General features: G+C 39.3%; 4 protein-coding genes across 4 annotated transcripts in view; 3 read left to right on the top strand and 1 right to left on the bottom strand.

Moving 5' to 3' along the window:
• LOC101312889 (group 2 truncated hemoglobin YjbI-like) overlaps positions 1 to 22,684 on the top strand; it is a 771,661-nt gene that overhangs the window by 516,219 nt on the left and 232,758 nt on the right. The window lies entirely within an intron of this gene.
• LOC101313679 lies at positions 1,762 to 3,063 on the top strand. Its single transcript, XM_004292834.1, has one exon. The coding sequence runs from the start codon at positions 1,762 to 1,764 to the stop codon at positions 3,061 to 3,063; it is 1,302 nt and encodes a 433-aa protein (XP_004292882.1).
• Positions 5,399 to 16,255, bottom strand: LOC101313389. The gene is made up of 10 exons (XM_004292833.1): positions 16,108 to 16,255; positions 15,725 to 15,872; positions 14,231 to 15,535; positions 9,078 to 14,033; positions 7,545 to 8,421; positions 6,761 to 7,443; positions 6,459 to 6,600; positions 6,255 to 6,336; positions 6,051 to 6,165; positions 5,399 to 5,892 (listed from the first exon to the last, which is right to left on the bottom strand). Exons 2-9 carry the CDS (start codon positions 15,773 to 15,775, stop codon positions 6,063 to 6,065), a joined length of 8,199 nt encoding a protein of 2,732 aa, XP_004292881.1. The 5' UTR covers positions 15,776 to 15,872; positions 16,108 to 16,255; the 3' UTR covers positions 5,399 to 5,892; positions 6,051 to 6,062.
• LOC101302035 (probable WRKY transcription factor 11-like) lies at positions 19,446 to 21,233 on the top strand. The gene is made up of 3 exons (XM_004291213.1): positions 19,446 to 20,272; positions 20,553 to 20,678; positions 20,905 to 21,233. Exons 1-3 carry the CDS (start codon positions 19,533 to 19,535, stop codon positions 21,065 to 21,067), a joined length of 1,029 nt encoding a protein of 342 aa, XP_004291261.1. The 5' UTR covers positions 19,446 to 19,532; the 3' UTR covers positions 21,068 to 21,233.

The raw sequence follows: 22,684 nt of genomic DNA, 5'->3' as shown, positions 1-22,684 counted from the left end.
TTTTTTTTTTATGTTAATTGGGTTTCAAACCAATGAATAATCCACAAGCATTCTTATCCAATTTACAAGTAACTAAAGGCAAAATGAAACAAAACCCCTTTCCAAGTTGGAAGTAGGAAACATAATTTTAACAAAAACAAGTACAATGACTTTCTAATGTCTCATGATGAAATTATTCTATATTCTTGAATTACATGATAAATGCGGCTAAAAGTTTAGTGAAATGGAACTGAAGCATTGTGCGTTCAACCATTTTGGTTTAGAGCTTAAATATTCTCATTGGAAATCATCAAGAGTTCCACCACTTTGCCTACCATTATATTGTTCATCCAATTAAATAAGGGCATGATTAAGTTTTGTTTAGGGTTCATATTTTTACAAGATGACCATATTTTGAAATGGTAACATTCATCGAACTACCGGTTCAATACAGCTCTATTTTTCATCCAAACCATTTAGAAACAACGCCATTTAGAGTAACATTTCTTCGCAAAATAACCGAAACAAATACAGATCATAATCGCCGGCCATTTTTTTTTTTTTAATTTTTAGGAAATATTTGATCATATTCCAAACTCCAAAAGAAGGGCATGAAGCATATCCATTCCGTTAGAACCAAGATTAAGAAACCGGCTTCTAAAATATCGATGAACCACATTGAAACAGTCAAGATGATCATGATGATGCCACACGTACGTCCTCGATTGTTGATGAACAAAATTAGACATGCATAGCATAGATCATTGATTTGATTCTCTCCTGGCCTCCAATTAATACCAAACAAACACACCAACTCATACAAAGAAAGAGTTGTGAGATCCATCCATATTATTAATAAAACAGCACCACCAGTTTTTCTGATTTGAGTCGTGTGCACGTAAATCCCGGTTTCTTTTCTTTCAGTTTTGCCGCAAACCCGTCTTATATTCCTCCCTCCTTTCATACCCTTAATTTTACTCTTCCTTCATTTTCTGCTTCCATCAAGGTACGTTATCTCTTCCTCTTTCTCTTTCTTTTTCTTCACTCTCTTCTTTCTGATTTACATTCTTTTACGCCATTTCCATATGCACAGATCCTTCTTCTTCTGTTTTTGCTTCTCTAAGTTTTTAACTGACTTTAAGATTGGTGAAAAGGAGGAGGGCATGTTTCTTTGCTTGGAAAAATTTGGATCCACATGATGAAGCATATATGCCTTGTATGCATGATGAAGCATATATATGTTGTATGCATGTGTAAATTTTGATGTTGGAATGCTTGATCTGGTAAAAACTTTCAAGTTTGAGTCCTTTGGTTGCTTTTGTACGCATATATCAGATGCATGGATGTCATAAAAGATACTATTTCAATTGCTTGTTTTGGGGGTGATAGATGGAATGTTTTGATATCGTATAGAACAAGATTTGAGGAAGGTGACACCAAAATTGATTATCCCTAAGGTTGGACAAATAGTTTATACCTTGTGTACTGTGAGCAAATATTCTCTTCTATAGAGAAATCAATTCTCTTGTTTTCTTTTAGGGATGTGAAAAATTCATAAAATGGTTTTGGCACCAATCATCTTTGTTTGTTTATAGATTCATTTAGCAGATAGAACATATAAAAGTTCTCAACAAAAAAAAAAAAGATAGAACATATAAAACATAGGAACATATTACAATTCCCAAGTTCTAACCAAGGGTTTCGTTTCGATAATATGCAGGGAGGGTAGTAGCAATTGAAGCTTATAAGCTGATTGATCATCACAGAATTCTACTCATATACATGGCAACTAAATCAAAAGGTAGTACAACTCCTGGGAGGGAGAAGAGAAGTGGCAGCACATCACCAGCTAGCCTCACCAGAAGACCCACAAAACCAACTGCTCCTGATAAACCATCTTCAACTTCCTCAAACTCATCATCAACAGCTAAACAACTCCCAAATTATTTGAGATCAACCGCAAGCTCATCGCGCCAGCTTCCTTCCTTGACCAAGTCCAGTTCATTAAAGAAACATCATGATTCTGATAACCAAGAATCCAAGTCCCCAAAGCCTACACTAAATAGAAGAAGATCCTTTGACAAGCCGCCGTCGCCTTCAGGACTACAGAAGTCACTCAACTCCCCAGGAAGAGAGTTGAAGGACGCACCACACCGGTCCAAATCTCTTTTGGTTAGAAGCGTGTCAAATGCTCCAAAACCCACCAGTAAATCTGTATCCGGAACCAAACCACAGGTTTCGCATGCAAAGACTAGTGGCACTAGTTTGAGGAGAAGCACTAGCGGCATTACTTCTGGTTCAAGTAAGAAGGATAGTAGAAATAATAGAAGTACTACTAGTACTACTGGTAGTTCAAGAGCTCCAAGGAGTCAGGACATAACAGAAATTCTCAATCTTGAAGCTAATTTGGATGCCTTGAATCGTCATGAGGTTGGAGAGGTAGATAAGATTGAGAGTATTGAGGAGGACAACTGTCAAGACCTTCCGGACCCTAAATTAGCTGAAGAAGATCTTCATGAACAGCACCAACATCATGCTTCAGATACTGGTCATGACATTTCTTCTGTTAATGATGCAGCAGAGGAATCAAAAGCAAATGTGGATGCCGAAAATGAAACAGTTATCCAAGCAGAGAAAAATTTTGATGGTCACCATGATCAAGTTGAAGAGGCTAATCACATTAGCAAAGATCATGAAAGCAATGGCATTGATCAGGGTTCGGGTTTGACAAGCGAGGAAACAAAAGTTGAGGAGGCGATCAAAGAAGAGAAAGAAGATGAAAACAAGAATGAGGAGGATATGGAAGTTGTGGATGGAGTAAGTCATGAGCTTGATCCAAAGGAAGGGCAAGATGGAGATGTCAAAGAAGAAGCAAAGCCTGACGAGGAAAAGGCGACAGAAAAGCCACAAGAGGCTGCGGGTACTGCAGGGAATAACAAGAAGGAGGCAGCTCCTGCATACAATGATGTGATTGAGGAGACTGCAAGTAAGCTTATGGCACAAGAGAAGAGGAGGAACAAGGTCAAAGCTTTGGTTGGGGCATTTGAGACTGTCATAGATTATGAATCAGGATCCAAACCATAATTGAGGTTCTTGTTTTAAAATGATCAGTCTGTGTAAAACTAACCATCATTACTTTTGACAATGCAGCAAGTCTTTCTAATATCAGAATCGGAGGAAGGTCACTGAATTCTTAGTTTCCCTTATTTTGTTGAAATGTGTTGTATAGTTATGTACATAATATAATCTGTACATTGGTTTTGCACACGTTGCCTGGAAATTGGAATTACAGAACATAGATATAAAAGGTTTAGAAAAAGAAAGCATATTCTTATAGATATTCCTGAACAGAATATAGAAATATATGCAGTTTACTAAATACAGAAGAAAATGCAGTTGTTTTTCTATCTAAATTTGCTATTCATTTGTTAGAAATTTATCTTGGATCTATTAATTCTACTCATCTTGCGGTTCTAGCCAAATGCAGATGATTCATATGCCTATACAGAACAGGACTCAGCAGTTGTAAATAACAAATTAACCTTTCAATTCAGAATTTGTGATACATAGCTCCAAAATCCTTATTATGTTTGGAAAACTACATCCAATGGCTTTCATGAAAACGCCCAAATGAAGTAGTAGTAGCAATAAACGAATCAAATTTGTATCATCCTTAGTTTTTTGAAAATAACCTTAGACAAAAATAATGCACTCCCTCATCTCTAAAAACTCTCCCTCCGGCAGTACCTTAGCTCCAGAGAAACCTGTCTTTCTAATCTGAGCTGCCGTCGAAAATTAGCAATGAATGCATCAGCTCTCTGATCAACATCCTCATAATCAGTCGAAGAAGAGCGACTGATACTGCTATGAACTCTTCTCAAGTGTGAGCCATTCTGATCATCAGATGCATCAACTTCTTCCATGCAGCCCTTCAAACCAAATCTGTCATTGAAGCTCAAACTCCGCCTTTTAGTTGCAGCACATCCAAGAATTGAAGCGACGCGCCACCGCTGTAGTTTAAGGCCAAGCAGAATGAGTCTAACTTTCTTCACTGCTCTCTTCAGGTGGCTTACAAGTGACAAGTTCTGGACTCTAGCCATGACTGTAATGTTGTCTTGTTGGAAATGAACATGGTGGTGACTTAATGAGGAGGGTTTGGCTTTTATAGAGCTGAGAAGATTCTTGAGCAAGAAACTGCTGACTTTGTGGGTCATGACTAGAAGGCGTGTTAGAGAATGATTGGGCCATTGGCGTGTTGGAGTTCTGGATGTGACATGTTCTACAGGTATTGTTAATTCTATTTTCTTTGTTTTTAAGGTGGAAATTACAGGTATAATTTGGTTACGTATAATGACTTATATGGAAGAGAGGGGGAGTATAGGCAAGTGTGAAGTGTGAGAGCGATGTGTTTTCAGTAATGGAAGAGTTGTCAAGTAATCGTTATTTTGTAATGTAGGAGCAAGGTATAGTTGTCATGGCCTCATGGGGGCCATTACTTGCTAACTAAGGATTTGCAGAGCTATGCTGTTGCTGGTTAAGCCTGAGTTGGTTAAACTTGTGCTGTAATCCATAAGGTAAATTTCAGGGGGAAATGGGACTTGAATGTATGCCTAGCTTCTTCACAGTATGATAATGATCACCATGATCAAGAGGAAGAGATCAATGACTTGAGAGAGATGAAATTTGCAGCGATGTGATCGGCATAGAATCGAAACACAGTAATAGGAAGTAGAAATGATATGACAGTATATTCGACATCAGCGTCCTTATTATTTCTGGAAATTGTAACTTGTTAGATGACTCAGTCCAGACTCCAGCAACATCGATGTCATTTCTCTTTCATCGACTTCGACACGGCTAAATGAACCTTCACCCTCTCAAAGGGCTCAGCAAGAGCACAGCATAATTGTACATATAACTTGAGGAATGTTATATGAATTTTCCGCAATCAGAGCCGGCTATAGCTAGAGTTGCTCTGAAAATCCTGAAGAGCTACAAACTAACATTTCACCATATAACCACCACAAGTGGTTAAGTTGATAAGAGCATAGATGTGAACCCCCATGCTCAAGCTCGAAACCGGCCAACGCTAATTGAAGTTAAAGTCTAATTTATTCTTGATGGCCAGAGAGGAGGAAACGTTGAGGATACCTTGAGGATACTATAAAAAAAATAAAATAAATAAAATAAATAATAAAAAAAAAACAATTTCACCATATGTTTTGAACTTGAGTGAAGAAAGTGCGAGATAAATGACAAAATCCTTGAGCTAAGTGTCTTAAGCAAATGGTCATTATGGTTACATACCATGACACTTGTGAAATGCAGCAGGCAGCGGAATTAAAACCAAATGTGGATCCGAGAAATGAATATGGGGCATCTATCAATACTTGCCCAGCTTAACAAAATCAGCTGATTCATATGCCTTAAAAAAGTAACTCGGTAGTAATATTTTGTTTGCTCATGATTCAAAACCATCAAAAAAACCATCAGCAAAACAGGTCGATTTGAATCTATACCTGCTTGTAGAACTGTGTCAAAGCACTAACACATGCCCGACTTTTACATACAAAACACTGCACCGAAACTTGTTTGACTACCACATTCCCTAAATTTGTAGAGAACCTAAAATAATAACAGCTATGATGTACAACCTTTGGTTGAGTTTTGGGTAAACAAAAGTAATCTATGTTGCCCTATCATGAATCTCTTTTCCTTTATTAGATGCAACCAAGCTTCTAGGATTCCTCCAGATAAAAATATGGGAATCTGGGTTGCCTGGTTGAGAATAATAAATCAATCTCTAACCACATCTATAGGAAGGCCAAAAAAGCAGATCAAGCTCCACCTAATACCCAAAAATAACCATAATCGGGGCCCCAAGTCCATCTCGCCCTAAAACCAAATGTGAATCTGCAACCAAGGAAAATGAAACAAATAAGGTGTTGAGCATGAGAAATATCATAAAATCAAATTTCCAGGCCTATCCGTTGAGCAAGATTAGATGAACGTAAGCGAACTTTCTATTCCTAAAACGCAAACAAGGAAAAAAAAAATTAATAAAAACTTACCCATTCAGCTTCTCAAATTGCAAGACTAGCGAGAAGCGTATGCAGAAAGGCCCAATAAAATATGATACCAAGCCGCAAAATTGGCTGTCGCATTAGAGTCCGATCACAAGTGACCCTGGAAGCATGTACAAGATGATTTAGCCCATTCACAAAGTCCAGTAAGTTTAAATCATAAACTAGTAAGAAGGAATTGCATATGCCTACCAGAGGCCATCGACCATGTCAGTCACAGGTCTGGTAAATCTAGGAATCATTCTTGAAGTAGTGAGTGACTTGAAACCATGAACTGCAAAGGAATAAAACAGAGGAGAGCTCAATTACATGTCAGAAACATCTTCGGTAAATTAGCTCATGTGGTACAGGGAAAAGAGCGGAAAAAGATGGCGGCAACTACAGCCACAGGATTACCCTTATCATCATCTTCATCTTCCATTCTACTAGAACTCCCAGGATCCATATCTATGGCAATTGCAACTTGCTCACTATTGCCTTTGCGCAAACTGCGGACTTGAGATGCAATGGAGGAACCAGATGCAGCCCATTTGTTTATCTACACAAAACAATAAATTCCTCAATGACATTACATACCCCGAGCAAAACTATTTTTGTATTCCTAAGTTCATAGAACATCTAAATTCTCTGCACACAAGAAGTACAAATGAAAAAGGCAAAATGCAGGTATATGATATTAAACATATCAAACATCTCACCGCAGGCTCAACTTCATGAATCTCCGAGGACGAGCTAGTTGCCTGGCCGTCTTCCACACCTTCAAGCAGATTTAATCGTGATTCCTTCTCCCGCAGAGACTTGTCAAGAGTCTGTCCCTTGCGTGTTAATTCTTCTACTTTAGTTCTTTCTTCTTGCAACAATATATCTTTGCTTTGAGCTGCAGAACGTAGATCCCCCAATTCTGATAAAATAGAATCAACTGTCTTCTTGAGTACTTCCTTTTGTTCAGGGACATCACTGATGTTCTTATCTTCAAGATACTCACTGCACACCCCAAATCGAGCAATATTCATATTGAACCATGTTAATAACTCACGGATCTCATCTGAATCTCCCTTGTTACTGACTTGAGATGCAACCAGAACATCATTGGTGCACCTAGTGACCTCTTGCCTCAGGAAAGAAATCTCTGCATCCCGATCTTGTAGTTGTGACTGCAGTTTTTCAACTTCGGCAAGGAGGCTTGCAGATAGATTATGCAGCTCGTCAAACTTATTCACAGTGATGGAGAGCTTTTTCATAACCTTCGCCCGAGAAGCTTTAAGGTTCTCTAAATCTAGGTTCTTTTGTTCCACAATCTTTTCCAGTTCCTTGATCTTGGCAGTGATACCTTGCATCTGTATCTCCTCCTCATCAAGTGCTTGCATTAGCTCCTCAATTTCTACAACCACAGATAATTTCCAGAATTATGGATCTAAAATATCCACTTAAAGATTATAGTAAATATAGGTATGGACTGGATATATGCAAATGAAAACTCACCATGATCTTTGGCAGCAAGCACATCAGTTAGTGATCTGACCCTCTGTTGTAACTCATCAGAGGTGGCCTGGCCATCTTCTAGCTCCTTTACTCGCTGCTCAAATAGATTGCGTTCACCTTTCATCGCTTCCAACCGTTTCTCCAAATCATGCACCAAATTTTTTGAAGATTCAAGGTCCACTGAGTAGCTACTTGCAGTAGCTTCAGCTTCCTTGATTTGACTTACAAGCTCCATGAAAATCCTCTCCTTTTGAACGTCCTTCTCCTGAAGGTCTTTCTGCAAATTTGAAATGGTAAGCTTCATTTCCTTTTGGCTGCCTTCCACTATTTCAGCTGTCAGAGTAGCAAAATCATTAGCAGCCGACAATAGCGCATCTGCCACAGACCTAACCGGTTCCTCAGAGTACAGCTGACCCTCTCCACTGAAAGCGGGAAATTCTGTCGTTTTTGATGTCATTCCCAGATCTCCAACAGCCCAACTATTTCCCACCAGTTCAGCTTTTCTTCTATTTATTTCGACAACTGAACTAGCACATGCTTCAAAAAGCAAGGCAGCATTTTTACGCAAGACAATAAGTTCTTTGTCATTTTCCTTCTTGACCATTTCCATCTGCAAAAAGTCTCTCCTTAAGGCTTCGAATGACTCATTTTTGGAAGTTATCTCCCCACGAATAATTGCCACCAATCTGGATATACTGCTAGTTTTTTCATGCAAAGACACTGAGTGTTCATCTAATTTTTCTTTAAGCCCACCAATCTCCGTCACGAGCTCTTGCACATAATGTGCTATGTATGTAAAGGTTTCGATGACAAAATTGTCACCAAAATGTCCATGCAAACTGGGGTCTGACCAAGAATTCGTTGACATAGAGTTATCCTGAACAGTGAATCAATTAGAGATGTTATAAGAGAAGAATGCTTCAGACTAATCTTATACTATTTACCATCATCGCTAGTGTAAAGTGATAATGATGACAACACTAAGTAGAAATAACAACCTAATACTAGAGGCCCCACTGAGCCAAAGTTTAGACACAAAATACCAAGATGTGTAACAGTGATTTATATCTCCGTCTTGGTTCCGCCTTTCATCTGAGATTAGTAAACCAACCAGCAATTGTCTGACTTTTAAAATCACGTTGACAACTATTTTCAAGCAAAACAAAAAAAAATGATGCAAACTAAATAATTCAAAGGCAATACTTGAGAAAAGGAACCTAGGGTTCAAATGACCTTCAAAAGCCACACTTGAGACAGGGAGATCTACATCAGCATCTTGGTTGAAAATTCTGTCTAGGGATGCCTATATTGATTAATAAGGGAAAGGAAAAAGCGTAGCTGAAAACTGTACATGTATTAAGTTGGAAAAAGAGGCAAAAAGGGTAAATAAAAAGCACCCAATAAACCAATACAAAGTCGATCGGCAAAGGAGGTCATAAAGAAGAAAATACTACCATAGAAACAAGATTATGATTATTAGTGATGGTAAAACACTAGGGAACTAAGAAATCAGCATATGCATGGTGAAAATACCTTATTTGATTTGCTCGTTAGAAATCCACCAGCTGCAGTGAAGGGGTGCACATCTACCACATTAGCACCATTCGGGTTGAGACATGAGTCAATACCAGACTCCAGGTTGTTCAAAAATTCCATGTCGTTGTAGAAAAGACCGGCCAATGAATTGCTAATATCATGGAAATCTTTCCTGAGTTGATCTACATCAGATTTCAGTCCTGCGAATTCAGAAAATTGGTCTTTTCTTTCCTCAGAGTGAGCAGTAGATAACTTTTCAAGACTTAAAACAGCTTCAAGTTTGCCAGCCTCAGCAAGATCCCTTTCCTTGGACAATATAGAAATTTCATCAACTGATTTTGCTAGCTCTTCCTGGAGACCATCATTCCTCTCTTGAACCTCATTCAATTCTGCAAGGAGTAGCTCTGCTGCTCTTTTGGATTTCCTAGCCTCTTGCTCAGAAGAAGCTACATCTGCGCGCAATTCAAAGCAAATTTTCCCAATTTGTTCCAACTTCACAACTGGATCATGAGAGTTAGAATCGCCTCCTACATCAATGTTGTCTAAGATGTTCACAATCATGTTCAAAGTGTTTGCTTTCTGCTGCATATTCTGCTCAGTTTCATTCAAACAGTTCCTCAAGAACAATATCTCAGATTCTAAGGCTTCAACCCTACCAGGGTAAGTAGACAATTCCGTGAAGCTTTGCTCATACTCTGCAATTCTTACTTGTCCGATCTTGATCTCTGATCTCAAACGTTCAATCTCAGAACTGACCTCCTCAATACTTTGTTTCAGATTGTCACGCTGTTGTACCAATGACTTCCCTTTTCTGACTGCAACATTCAACTTTTCTCTAACAGAAGCTGACTTCTGCTCCTCTTGATTAAGCAGCACTTGCAACTCATTCACTTTGTTATTTAATGCTTCAAATTCAATAGTCATTGACTGTTGCTTCTCTAGATATCCATCCCTCTCCTCCTTCACATCCAAAAGTTCATGTTGAACCTCCTTTAACTCTTTCTTCAAAACATCTATATCTGATTCCTGGCAATCAAGGTTATTAAGGCTTCTTGATCCAACAACTGTTGCATCAGCATCTTCAGTATGGAGACTTTCAGCTGCACCCCCATGCACAGGTTTTCCCAAGGAAAGAGTTGCGTAACTCTCTAAAAGCTTATTCAATAACCCTTCCAAGGACTCGATGCTACTACCACCAGAATACTCATATTTTGATCCAGACATCTCCAAGGCATCAGTAATCAAACTCTGTAATCTTCTTAAGTCACCTTCCATGCTGAGAATTTTATTCTCATTTCCATGCAGCTTGGCCACATTTTCTTGCAAATCAGTAACTTCCTTCTCCAGCTGTTCATTCTCAAGTTCAAATTCAGCTGCCTTTGTTGAAAGCTTCTCGTGATCATTAACTACAGTCTCCAATCTTCCAGAAAGATGATCCCTCTCATGGATTATTGTTTGAAGGTCTGCCTCAAGGTCAGCCACTCGCCTTTGCGAGTCTTCCAAATCAGCAGTTAGTGATACACAATGGTCTTCAAGGTTAACAACCTTCTGCTGAAGAGACACGTTATCTTCCTGCACTTCTGAAAGTGCTTTTCGTAACCAATCAATCCTATCCTCTGGCTCAACAGATCGCAGATGTGATGGCATGTCAATCCTGTCCAAGAGCTCCTCCCATCTCTGTACTATGTTGTTCCTTTCCATTAGGGATTGCTCCAACATTTCATTCTGTTCAGCCAACCCGTAAAATTTACTCTGGAGTTCGTCATATTTTCTTTTGGTATCTTCAGTCGAATCTGAACTTGGTTGTACATCATCAGAGTATGATCCTCCACCAGCAGAACTCTTCTGATCTGAATCAGTCACAGGGAAAGTGTTACTAGTAGCTGTCCTAGCCAGCCAATCAATCTTCTCAATAATATCTCTTGAATGAAAGTGCTCTGGCAGATCAAGGTCTTCCAAGATCTCTTCTATTCTCTGAAGGACAGAATCTTTGAGAAGGAATGATTCTCTTAATGCAGTCGCCGAATTGCGAATATATGAAAGCTCAGATTCCAGAGCTTCCACCCGTTCACCTGACTCTGAGTATGCCTGAAGTTTTGTTTCAATCTCAAGAAGCCTTGCATCTTTCATTTGCAATTCCTGTGAGAATCTTTCCAGTTCAACAGATTTCTCGTGAAGGGACTGCTTCAGACCATCTCGTTGCACAATCAAACCTTTTCCCTTGGTGACAGCAATGGTAAGCTTCTCTCTAAGGGAAGATACCCGTTGCTCTGACTGCTCAAGTTCATTTACCTTCCCTTCTATATCAGAATGAGCAACAAGAAGTGCTTCCTCCGCCTGATGTAAACTTTCCCTCAGAACAATGAGTTCACTTTCATGCTGGAGACACAAAGCATTTAGCTGCTGTACTTCTTCCTGCATTGAAGTCAGCTCCACCACCTTAGATCCAAAATCTTCCTTAGATAAGCCTACCTGCACATCAGCCTCCTCACATTTCTGAATAAGACATGACACCAGTGATTCAAGGTGTGAAGCAGGCGTTTTATCCAATTGAAACTCAGTGTGTTCCACTTTCAGCACCCCTTCAACATCTCCTATTAACTTCTGCAGAGCAGTAGAATCAAGGCATCTTTGTTTCAGTTCCTCAACTTCTTCATCTCTAGCCATCAACTCTGAATTCAGCTTCTTGTTAACAGATTCAAGTTGCAGACTCCCCCTCAAAAAAGATTCCACATGTTCTATGATGGCTATGTAATTACTGTAATCTAGAGGATCAGAAAGCTTCTCAGGTTTTAAGTACATATCATTTTCGTCTGTAGACCTATGCAAGATCGTGAGAAGCATAGAAAGGTTGCCATACAACTTCTGCAACAACTCGGTGGCCATTTCATTCTTTCCATGCAGATCATCACATTTTTCATTCACTTCTTTGTATAGAGTAGAGACTGCTTCATGTTCTGTTTGAGAACTTTCAAGTTTGTCCTTCAGATCTTTAATAAAACTGATGGCATCATGAACAGAAGCAACAGAGTAGCTAATTCTATCCAAAGAATCATGTGTGGCTGTTGTAGTTGTGGTGACCCTACCAAGAGATTCATCAAGCTTTCCAGTTGCTTCAAGAACCGGATCAATGGTTGAATTCCAATGGCACTCAAGTATCATAATTTTCTCAGCTGCTTCCTTGTGAAAATTTTCCAACTGCTCAGAGATCTGAGATACCATAACATTTGAAGTTAGATGTAGATCATGCAATCGACTCTGCAATTGACTAGTTCTTGATTCATACACATGTAGCTTTCTGTCAACTTCCACGTTTTCTGCTTTAAGATTGGTGACTTCTATTTGTAAGCCTTCGCATAGAATCAAAAGCTCAGAGTTCTTAGATTCAATGCTTCCCCTATGTTCTTCTAAAGCTTCATATAGGACCCTGAGCTCAATGTTGGTTGCTTCAAGTTTCTTGCTATATTCTTCTAAGGCCTCATTTTGATCCTTCAGTTCCCCGGAGGTGGCATCAGCATTTTTCCTACCATCTCGCTCCTCCTTCAGCAGTAGACTGGCATTTGCAGCATCCAGCAGCAACTGCCTAAATAATGCTTTCAGGTTTTCGATTTGCTCTCTTACCGACACAACTGAATCCCCTGGTGATTGATTATCGGTTAGAGCTGGCCCCTCTACATGCTCATCAGGATGAGCCTTCAACTCAAAAGCTTGAATCATTTTTGATACCTGAAGTACATGAACTTCATTACCCGACTTGCTTAGGGATGTAGAATGAGCGCAGATGCTTTCAATTTCATGTACAAGATTATGCAAAATTTTATCTGCCTTGTCCAAGTGTTCATTCAGTGCAACAAACCCGTCAGTATCATTGACGACTTCCTGCCCAGTATTAAATAATGGTGAATTTTCTACACAGCCATCAGATAAAGCTTTATCCACCACAAAGGGAGCTTCACCATCTTGCTTCCCGGGAATTTGCTGTGAATTATCATCTTCAGTTGCAAGATCAAGACCCCTGCTAAGTTCAACTTGCTTCTCAGCTTCCCCAGCTGGAGCTGGTATTTTAAACCCACTCTTTTCAACCTCACTCATCTTAGCTTTAAGTATGTCCAGACTGCTAGTAAGAGAAATTTTTTCATCGGTGAGCTGCTCAAGGCGTTTTGTTGCTTCTTTTAGGTCAACCTCGAACCTGACTTGTTCTTCACGCTCTACAGATAATCGTTCTTGAAGAGCAACAATTTCAGCTGAAATTCTCTCATTCTCATGAGCAGAATACTCCCTCTCCTCCTCGAGCTTCTTTTTCTCCTCTGTAACCAGAGCAAGGCTCTCATTCAAGCTGGCAATTTCTACCTGCAAAGCTGATATTATACTCTTACTGTCAGCCAATTCAGTTGCAAGTTTTTCATTTTCACAGGAAAGATTCTCCCTCTCCTGTGTTACTGAGTCCAAATTCCCACTTAAGTTTGATATTTGACCCTGTAGAGTGGCCACTAAAGTTTCACAATCAACTAAGTCAGTTGAAAGCTTCTCCTTCTCAAGAAGATAAAAATTATTCTGCTCAATAAGTTTACTTTTAACTTCATCCGCTGATACTATAGTCTCATTTAAGGTCACATTCTCCACCTGTAAAGCTTGCACCAACCCTTTACAATCAGCTAATTCTGTTGACAGTCTGAAAACATCCTGATGTGCCCTTTCCAGATTGTTATGCAAATCAATTGCTCTAGAAGATGCTTCTTCAATCTCCAACTTTGCAGTATGAAATTTGTTTCCAAGCTCCTCCTTCTCAGAAGCAACAGCCTGGAGTTCACCCCTGCACTGCGCTAGCTCTTCAGCAAGAGATTGGTTCTTCTCACAAAGTTCATTGAGTGAAGCACGAAGAAGAGATGTTTCATCAAGCAACCGGTGATGCTGGCGATCAATCTGTAGTTGCGTCTCAAACTGATGTTCCCTCTGCAAGTGAAAGACATCTTTGGTGAAATTTAAGAGAACCAATTCTAGTCGTGAAGCATCAAACCCAGCAACAAATGAGATTCTAAATATACATCAAACCCTCTTCCTAATTATCCTAAATAACTTCCCTGACTAACGTTTCAAAGAAAGTATAATGAACATTAAATAAGGAGAAGAGCACAACCTACATCTTTTACCTGATCTTCTCTGTCCTGCACTGAGGACGTATTAATATCTTCCCCTGAAGGCAAAGATTCATTCACACTACTTGGAATCTCTGATTCAACAGTAATGGTCATCCCCTCTGTAATATCAACGGAAGCGTTTTGGGCTGATTCATCAACTTGTACAGACATATTTTGGTTTTCGGCTTCTCTTCCAGAATCCACTGTATGTGAAGTCTCTAAAGAAATGTCTCTTGCCACCTCACCATCAGCAGTCCCAGTACTCTGACCTTCGTTCTGAACAGTGGAGTCAGCATCAGGCTTACTAACCTCCACTTTATCTGATGGTGATTCGGCATTTTTCTCCAATTCAGTTTCAACCACACTTTCCTCCCGAGTAATGGGCATTACCGAGGGACCAACATCAGCTTCACTACTTGGAATCTCTGATTCAACAGTAACAGACATCCCCTCTATAATATCGACTGAAGCCTGTTCGGCTGTTTCATCAACTTGTACAGGTATATTAAGATTCTCGGCTTCTTTTCCAGAATCCACTGTATGTGAAGTGTCTGCTGAAACGTCTCTTGCCACCTCAGCATCAACAGTCCCAGTACTCTCACCTTCATTCTGAACAGAAGAGTCAGCATCAGGCTTAATAACCCCCACTTCCTCTGATGGTGATTCAGCATTTTTCTCCAATTCAGTTTCGGCAACACTTTTTTCCTGAGTAACAGGCACTGCCGATGGACCAACAACAGCTATACTACTTGGAATGTCTGAATCAACAGTAACGGACATCCCCTCTGTAATATCAACTGAAGCATGTTGGGCTGATTCATCAACTGGTATAGACATATTTAGATTTTCGGCTTCTTTAGAATCCACTGTATGTGAATTTTCAAAAGAAATGTCTCTCGCCACCTCAGCATCAGCAGTCCCTGTAATCTCACCTTCATTCTGAGCAGAAGAGTCAGCAGTCCCAGGCTTGCTAACCCCCACTTCCTCTGACGAGGATTCGGCATTTTTCTCCTCTTCAGTTTCAACCACACTTTTCTCCCGTGTAATGGGCACTGCCGAGGGACCAACAACAGCTACAATAGTGTCAGATCCTGCAGAATTCTCTACAGCATTTGACCCCGACGTGTTGATGATTCCCGAATTAGAACCTACAGCAGACTCAGTTCCTCCGTCACGCACCTGAGACGATGCAGTAGGTTCAGTTCCAGTGGAGACTCCATCAGCAACAGCCTCACGCTGCTCTGACTTCCCAGACTTTTTCGTGGACTTTCCCTGGCTTCCACTGCCTTTATCCTTCTTCTGGCGATATTGTTGAAGCTGATAACAAAATGCAACAATATCAACTACTTGTTTTCAACAACAGTTAACGAAACGAAAGAACATACCTACACGCATTACGAAACTAATTCTTACAATGCATCCATCTAAACTAAACCTAATAAGCAAAACAGTTACGCAGCCGAAATTACAAAAGCTAGTTGCGCAATGAGGAAACGTGTAATGTACCTTTTTACGGCCAGCAGCGAGCAGATCGGTACGGCTCTTATTCTTGTCCATCCGTTTCCGATCCACTCCGTTCTTACTCCCCACTGTGACTCCCCAAAAATCACCACCGCCACCTCTCAATCACCATTAAACTCTGCTTTCTCTCCCCCTTCAAACACAAACACCATTACATTGCATAGATAAATAAACACTCAATTTCTTCATTCAAAGAAATGCACAAAAACAACAGAAAATCATAATTCTAGCTACGTGCAGCTCTAAATTTACAATTAGGAACAAAAGTAAGAAATATCTAGAACCTTTCAGCGGCGACTAATTAGGGAAACAAAATTAAAGACGAGATCGATTCGCGAAACTGAATAAGGGAGAGAGGCGTTAGGTACCTGGAATTAGAAGCGCAGCTCGATCTCGTCGTGGTTTGGGTGCGAATTGCTTAGTTGCTTAGGGAGGTGTCTAAGGCCCCTCCCAGACTCGTTGGGTGCGTTTGGTTGCTTCCCTTGGATCTAACGCAACCTTCGTTTTGTGTACGTCTCGTTAACCTGTGTTAAGGTGAAATGGCTATTACCATTGGAAGAAACATACAACGTCGCTGTTTTTGGTGGGGGGATGGTGATGCTGCAACTGTAGGCTTCCACTCTTGAAGCCCAATTATGTGCCCCCTTTTTTGGGTTTCGGAGACCCATTATATGTTGGGCCACTGGGTTTAAGTCCGTGTTAGAGGACTTGGAGATCTGGGCCCGTTTGATCTTTCACATTGAGGAAAATAAACGGGGTGAATCAAAAACCGATTATTTCACGGATTCAAATCTCACTGGCATCTTGAGATATCTAAGATTTGAATCAAAATTATCATACTGTACATGCTTTAAAAATTAATAAGTAAGTAGATCACGCGAAAAACATAACTTTAGAAAAACAAACGAATCTTTAACACGACAGTCATACCATATATGTGATACGGCGTGAATTAAATTATGGGAGTCGCGAGTTTTTGGGAATTTCGCAAGACAATGGCAAACAAAATTTGGAACATTGAATGCAAAATGCAGGACTCCTATGTTAAGTGTATGTATCGTGTGTTGTGGTAGTTGCGTGCGTTTGTGACTTTTCTTATCGCTCAAATAGTCAAATTAATTTCAAGATCAATTTTCACAAGTCGTGATATCAGAAAATGTTGATCAATCAATTCTTATTTTACTATCCAATGAGATTATGCCAATCAATTCAACGCTAATCTAGATGCACGAGTATCATATTTTAAGTAGCTAGACAATCAGATTTTTAGTTTATGTATTAGGAACATGTTAGATGTCATGTACCAACCAATAACTATTCAATATTCAATATCGATCCAATGTGGTGTAAATCATAAGATACATACAGATGAGAACAAGGACACTCAACTAGGATGTTCTTCACTCATAATTAAAATACAAGTCACATTTGCAAGTCCGGTGCTTTTAAAATAGGGGGCTTCATTCACAAGCTTAAGATTGTTATAAAATGGTGGTATATACAACCCATTTCATTTGACTTCCAAGTTCCAACATATGAAAATTTTGGAGGAGAATAAATTATGGCATCGGGTGCTAGCTAGTTCTTTGACGAAGAGAAGCATCAAATATTGAAAAGATTTGATTTTTGTTTTCATATCCATACAAATATATTCTTAACAAGGAATCAAATCGTATGCATATCAAACATGGCCACAACAACATTATTGATCTTAGACGTCCATTACATTTTTAAGTTTAATAATATTGTGCTGAAAGTCAATTGGAAGATAATTGATTCGAACCAAAGACGGGAGATATATATGTTTAGTTATGAAATATGGCCAAGAGCTCTTTTAGTGAGAACTTTAAGTTGAGGAAAGTTGAAGATTTTTCGGTTTATGGTTTAAAAGACCAATTTTTTATCATATTTTGACATCTCATCAGTTCAGTATTTAGGTTTATATGAGTATATCATTTCTACAAATTTTCAGTCAAATTGGTGTTCGTTAAGATAACAAACTAGATCAAATTAATGGACGAACCAAATTTGTCAAATATGAACCGCTCAAGTTCATAATTGATAAATCACACTTATGAATGTCTTAACAATTTTCAATATAGCTGAAAATTTAGATAAATAATCTACTCTTAAGTGCCTATAAATTGAACGGTCAATATGTGGATATAAGATCGAAATGTGAGATAAGCCTAAAAGTCTTCAACAAGTCATCAACTTAAGGGTCCTCATTCCATGAAATATACATCAAGTTAAAGACCGGAGTAGAATTTATTTAAACTTGCTCAAACTGAAAACGTATAATTCCCATTAATAAGATAATTGTTTCAATGCCGATTCACCTCTATGTAATCCAAAACTTTCATTATGCATCTTCATACTTCATAATCAAAACTTTAGGATACACAACTGAAGCCAAGTTGTAAAACGATCTAAGTTATAATAAGATAAATGAGCAGTTTTTGTAGAATGGTGTTTGTTATAATGTATAGATTTTGTAGACATACCTATTATTATTTTAGGGTGTTTTTACAGTATCATATTTAGGCACAATGTCTCCTCGTTGTATTGAGGTTTCGTTAATGATTATGACGTGAGAGTTGCCGTTCTATCCTTGTATTAAATATAAAGAAAAAAAAATAGACGAGCAGTTTAGAATATCAAAACTCCCAACATATTCAAAACATGCCGTTTAATGGGCATGAGTCAATCAAGTGTTTTCTAGTAAGATGAGTTTCAGGTTGAAGTTTTACCAATTCAAAGAAATCTCATCAAAACAAATTTCTAAGTTGTTTTCAAAGAGTCAAGACAACGATTTTAGTTTTCTTAATTTGACTTGCTCACATACTACAAGAATTGGTCACGGTCACATTAAAATCGACAATAATAATGTCGTCGAAATCAATTAGTATGCGTAAGTAGGTATAAGCGTATAGCAAACATTATATTGTAACCAATACGACGGGTCCATCGAAATAGAAAGACTTGCATTAACACAACTTATTTACTATCGATGCTCTAATAAGCACTTTCATTCTCATTACACAATATACTACAACTTAAGTTGAAAAACCGAAAAGATAACTTGTATTGCATTCAGATCATATTTTTTTTGCTCTTCTTTAGTTACGTCGTCAAACATTGAGCTACAAACGGGCCAAAATCCAAATGAGAGAACAACCTAGACAATGTATGTTAGGGTAATAATTGACGGTAACTCATGGATCAGGGTATTTTAGGACAAACAGTTTTGCATTCCTCCTCCTTGTCGCCGCCGTGCACGTCCTAAACTAACTAATATACTTACCACGCCTCTCGACTAACACGATCAGCGACTAACCCTAAATATTCTCGATTTAATACGAACATTAAACAAAAATTTCGAGCTGTGTGTCGTAGCTCACAGTGATTAATAAATGTCATCAACTTGGAGCCACTATTCTGGTCAACCGTCAACCCTTCACGTGATAAAAGAATACTACCTCTTTCTAGTTGTCCAACACTACACATTTTCTCCCACTCCGGGCCCCACCCATTCCATCTAGAAAATTGTTCAAAGTCATCCCCTAGAAATCCTCAACCCCGTCAGAGCCGTCCGATCAGAAACCCCGCTTTGACTCCTCTCCACCACCGGCTCACCAAGTCACCCGGTCACCCCTCTCCCTTCCTATATCAAACCCCTCACCCCCCACCACACAGACTCCCCCTCCTTCAACCTAAAACCTCTCTTCTCTCTCTAATGCTTTGTTGACCTTCCCCGCCTCAAAACGCAGCGTTTCGTTTCGGACCTCTCCAAATGGCGGTGGAGATGATGAGCTTTCCGAAGATGGAAGACCAGAAGGCGATCCAGGAGGCCGCATCGCAAGGCTTGAAGAGCATGGAGCATCTGATCCGTTACCTCTCCCACCAGCAACAGACTAACCAAGCCTCCTCTCGCCTCGACTGCACCGACCTCACCGACCACACCGTCTCCAAGTTCAAAAAGGTCATTTCCTTGCTGAACCGGACCGGCCACGCCCGGTTCAGGCGCGGACCGGTCGCGGTTCCGCCACATCATCATAATCAGTTGACTAACTCAAATCCCTCCACCTCTTCCTCCTCCGCCTCTCTCCCCTTCCCTCCCTCTCAGTCCCTCAGCCTCGCTCCGGCGCCGGTCGCGATCATTCCTCCGGCGCCGGTGAAGGCTCCGGAGGCTAATTTTGCTCACTCCCTGACGCTGGATTTCACCCGGCCTAACGTGCTGACGTCATCGAACCCTAAGTGCACCGACAACAACATCGAGTTCAGCGTCTCGTCCAGCTCGTCGTTCATGTCGTCGGCCATCACCGGCGACAACAGCGTCTCCAACGGCAAGCTCGGCCTGTTCATGTCTCAGAATCAGGCCCCTGCCGTCTCCGGCGCCAAGCCTCCGCTCTCCACGGCGGGGCCGTATAAGAAGCGGTGCCACGAGCACGATCACTCCGACGACGTCTCCTGCAAGCTCTCCGTGTCCGGATCCGCTTCCGGGTCGGGCAAGTGCCATTGCTCCAAGAGAAGGTAATAACGAGTTCGCTCTTTCTCTTTCAATTTCAGTAGTGAGTTGAATCGTCCGAGTTTAGAGTCAACGCGTTAGGTATAGTGGGCCCCGCGGATGGAGGGCACGCGTTGACGCGAACACATGATAAGATGCCCCAATTTGCTGAAATTACGAGTTTTGAAATTGTACAGTTTTGTCTGTTTCCGTACGCGTGGGTTTAAAGATTTTGATTGATTAAACTTTTGACCGATGACTTTAGATTTTTCTAGATTAAATAGTTTTATTTTTTCTTTATTACAGGAAAAATCGGGTGAAGAAAACAATCCGAGTGCCGGCGATTAGTTCAAAGATCGCCGATATCCCGCCGGACGAGTACTCCTGGAGGAAGTACGGCCAGAAACCGATCAAAGGCTCACCTTACCCAAGGTAGTTTTCTCAATTTGTATCACAAAAGTTAATGTATATGTGTAAGTACAATTATCATGTGTAACCGCATATATTTGTATTAATATGGTGTTGTGACTAGCAATATGACTGTTGTGTGTCGTTCACCGAAGACTCTTTATTTTAGGCTTTAGCGGCATTTAAACTGTCTTTGAAGCTAGTCTATTTCAATGGCGATTTCTTATGTATTGTGGTTTTGTTTTTGTAGGGGTTATTACAAGTGCAGTACAGTGAGGGGGTGTCCGGCGAGGAAACATGTGGAGCGAGCGCCGGATGATCCAGCAATGCTGATCGTAACTTACGAAGGGGAGCATCGGCACGCACCGGAGAATATGAGCGGGGGAGTTGGGTTGGTATTTGAGTCAGCCTGATAGAGTGGGTGGGAGTAAGAGAGGGTTCTTGCTTTGTTTTGTGCGAGGTTGAAGTAGTTGGGAGGGAGAGGATGGATGTAAATTTCTTCGTTTTTTTTTTTTTTAATTAGGATAATGGGGCAGAATCTCATTCTGTCATTAATCAAATTAAAATTTAATTTTATCTCTTTCTATTTTGTTATTTTTAATTGTTTGGAGGTGAAGAGAGAGGGGCATCCAATGTGCTCCAAAAGTCAATAGATTATAAAAAAAAATATTAGGAAGGGGAATCTTAATGACTTAGAGATAAAGATTAGGGGGTTGATTTGTTTTATAATTTTGATTAGGTTGGGTGTTTGATTGGTGATAGTTGTGGGTGGAACTTGGAATGTCTATGTTATTCAAAGTCAAAACTCAAAAGCATGCTCCTTTGCCTAAGTGGTGGGCACTTTAGCTAAGGTTTTGATTTGAAATCTTAAATCTAGTGAAAGGCATATGTGTGACTTTTGTTTGTATTTAACTGATTTGTGGAATAGACATGGTATATTATCTAAGTCTATCATAATGCACTACCAATTGAGTTACATGCGTAATGATTGTTCAATTTTAAGGGTGCCCTGTTTTTAAAATTTATGAAAATACGAATGCGTATAAGTTGTCGTAAGTTTAAAAAGGGCACACCCTTAAGCATCTTACAAGTTAAAAAAAAAAAAAAAAACTAAGAGGGGTGTATTGTATTTGGATTCATACAGACTTATTTTAATCAACTGACTTTTTAAAAAGTTTATAGACTTTTACTGATTTCTTAAAACTATCGATTTTTAATCACAGACTTTCACTAATTTCTGAAATCTACAAATTTCATATGAATGACTTATGTAGATTTTTCAATACTTACAGAGTTACAAGAAAGAAAAAATAAATAAAGATGCAATGACAAACACATAATGACACTGATTATAAGTTTAGTGCTCATCTATCTAATTTTGATACATACAGTTGTAATATTTAATTAAAATACATAAACATAGGTAACAAAAAAGATTGGATCAAAAAGATTATATTGACTTAAGTTACCAACATTCATACTTGTACGTAAACCAAAGACACATGTTCTAAAGTGAGACATTAGATGTTCACAAGTTTAATTCATGTACGCAAATATAATAATATATGATCATGTGGTTCTAGTATCAAGAATTAGTAGATAATATTTAGGTTATCGAGGGTTTCAAGCATTACAATTGAAAGACAACAAAATGTTAACATTCAAAAAACATTGAAAAGAATAGGTAGAATAGAACGTTGATAGCACAAAATATTATAAAAAAGAAAAAAATGATGTATCGCAGGATCAACCTATTCACATGTAAAGAAAAAGTCTGTCGTAGACTTTTCCAAATCTTTGCTATAATGGATGAAAAAATATTGGAGTTTGGTGTGTGTAATTTACACTATAAAGTCCACAATTATCCATGAGTTATTAATTCAATAAGTATGAATGATATTTTGAATACATCTAAACTTCTATTCATTTTAAAAAGTCTTAATTGAATACCTCTGAACTTTGGTAGAATTCATAATGATTTTTTAAAAGTAACAAATGCCTATTTAGTTACTAATTTTAGGAAGTTTTGG

This window comes from Fragaria vesca, linkage group LG2, assembly GCF_000184155.1.
Source record: "Fragaria vesca subsp. vesca linkage group LG2, FraVesHawaii_1.0, whole genome shotgun sequence".
Lineage (NCBI taxonomy): Eukaryota > Viridiplantae > Streptophyta > Magnoliopsida > Rosales > Rosaceae > Fragaria > Fragaria vesca.
Note: the sequence above shows the minus strand (reverse complement) of the source record. Positions and strands in the feature narration are given on the sequence as shown.

Excerpts from the sequence above, each read along its gene's own strand:
- LOC101313679 (XM_004292834.1), top strand. The coding sequence starts at position 1,762 with ATGGCAACTAAATCAAAAGGTAGTACAACTCCTGGGAGGGAGAAGAGA.
- LOC101313389 (XM_004292833.1), bottom strand. The coding sequence starts at position 15,775 with ATGGACAAGAATAAGAGCCGTACCGATCTGCTCGCTGCTGGCCGTAAA. Across the intron at positions 8,422-9,077 it reads TAACGAGCAAATCAAATAAG|GATAACTCTATGTCAACGAA; the intron begins GTATTTTCACCA and ends TTCACTGTTCAG. Across the intron at positions 6,337-6,458 it reads AGATGAAGATGATGATAAGG|TTCATGGTTTCAAGTCACTC; the intron begins GTAATCCTGTGG and ends ATTCCTTTGCAG.
- LOC101302035 (XM_004291213.1), top strand. The coding sequence starts at position 19,533 with ATGGCGGTGGAGATGATGAGCTTTCCGAAGATGGAAGACCAGAAGGCG. Across the intron at positions 20,273-20,552 it reads TGCCATTGCTCCAAGAGAAG|GAAAAATCGGGTGAAGAAAA; the intron begins GTAATAACGAGT and ends TCTTTATTACAG. Across the intron at positions 20,679-20,904 it reads AAAGGCTCACCTTACCCAAG|GGGTTATTACAAGTGCAGTA; the intron begins GTAGTTTTCTCA and ends TTGTTTTTGTAG.